At 62.1% G+C, this 1,248-nt stretch overlaps 1 protein-coding gene across 1 annotated transcript in view; it reads right to left on the reverse strand.

The window, feature by feature from the left end:
• Positions 1 to 10: 10 nt before the first annotated feature.
• Positions 11 to 1,248, reverse strand: part of LOC113980197 — a gene marked incomplete at both ends in the record, with an annotated part of 2,084 nt that continues 846 nt past the window's right edge. The window contains 3 exons of the mRNA XM_027707427.1: positions 11 to 107; positions 192 to 450; positions 511 to 646. Coding sequence (XP_027563228.1) covers positions 11 to 107; positions 192 to 450; positions 511 to 646 — 492 coding nt within the window. The remainder of the gene's footprint in view (positions 108 to 191; positions 451 to 510; positions 647 to 1,248) is intronic.

The following is a 1,248-nucleotide window of genomic DNA, read 5'->3' on the forward strand; positions in this document are numbered from 1 at the left end:
GCGAAGGTGCCCTGGGGGACAGAGGGCACTGGGATGGACTGGGAACGTCCCAGTGCGGAGTGGGAGCCACCCACAGTGGAGTGGGGGCATCCCAGTATGGAATGAGGCCATCCCAGTAAGAAACGGGGGCATTCCAGTATGAAATGAGGGCATCCCAGTAAGAACTGGAGGCATCTCAGTATGAAATTAGGGCATCCCAGTAAGGAATGGGGGCATCCCAGTATGGGCTTGGATTGACCCAGTAAGGGCTGGGAGCCCTTCCCAGTGTAAAGCGGCCCCTCCCAGTACCAACCGAGTACCCTCCCAGTACAAACTGAGGCGTTCCCAGCATAAACTGGGCCCCCCCCGCGCAGAAACCGCCGCAAAGGACGATGGGATATATCCCCCCTCCGGCCGCACTCCCCCACTGTCCCGTCGTGCCCCGCGCGGTGCAATGATCTCTATGGGCGGAGCCGCGGGGGATGCCGGGACAGCCGCGCACCCCCAGTATCCCGTCATGCCCCGCGATGGTCTCTATGGGCGGTGCCGCGGGGGATGCCGGGACAGCCGCACACCCCCAGTGTCCCGTGGTGCCCCGCGGTACCTGCGGCCAGTCCAACATGGCGGCGAGGAGCTGCCCCGTCTGGTTACAGTCGTCATCGATGGCCTGGGGGGGGGGGCGGGGGGGGGTCCTGGGGGGGCTGTAGGGGACCCACCACAACCCCCGGGCCGCAGGGACCCTCCTGGGGCCGTGGGGGTCCACAGGGGCCTATATGGGGGTGCCCAGGAGGGTCCGTAAGGGTCCGTGAGAGCCCATAGGGGGTCTGGGGGGGGTGTCACTGCTGGCCCAGCAGCACCAGCTGGGGTTTCAGGGGGCCTAGAGGGGATCTATTGGGGTCTGTAAGGGTTTATAGGGTCTCACTGCTTTCTCAGCAGCACCAGCTGGGGTTTCAGGGTTCTACAGGGGCTCTATAGGGGATTTATTGGCATCTATAGGGGTGTCCGTAAGGGCCCGTGGGGGTCCCTGGGGGTCTGTAAGGGTCCATAGGGGTCTATAGGGTTGTCCGTAGGACCCTATAGGATCTCACCTGCTTGCCCAGCAGCACCAGCTGTGGTTTCAGGGAGTCTATAGAAGGTCTATAGGGGACCTATAGGGGGTCTCTAGTTGTCTATAGGGTCTCACCTGCTTGCCCAGCAGCACCAGCTGTGGTTTCAGGGCTCTATAGGGGATCTATAGAGGTCTATAACAGTTTCCATAGAGGATCTATA

The sequence above is a fragment of the Neopelma chrysocephalum genome, unplaced genomic scaffold (genome assembly GCF_003984885.1).
Source record: "Neopelma chrysocephalum unplaced genomic scaffold, ASM398488v2 Primary Assembly neopelma1_92996, whole genome shotgun sequence".
Taxonomy (NCBI): Eukaryota; Metazoa; Chordata; class Aves; order Passeriformes; family Pipridae; genus Neopelma; species Neopelma chrysocephalum.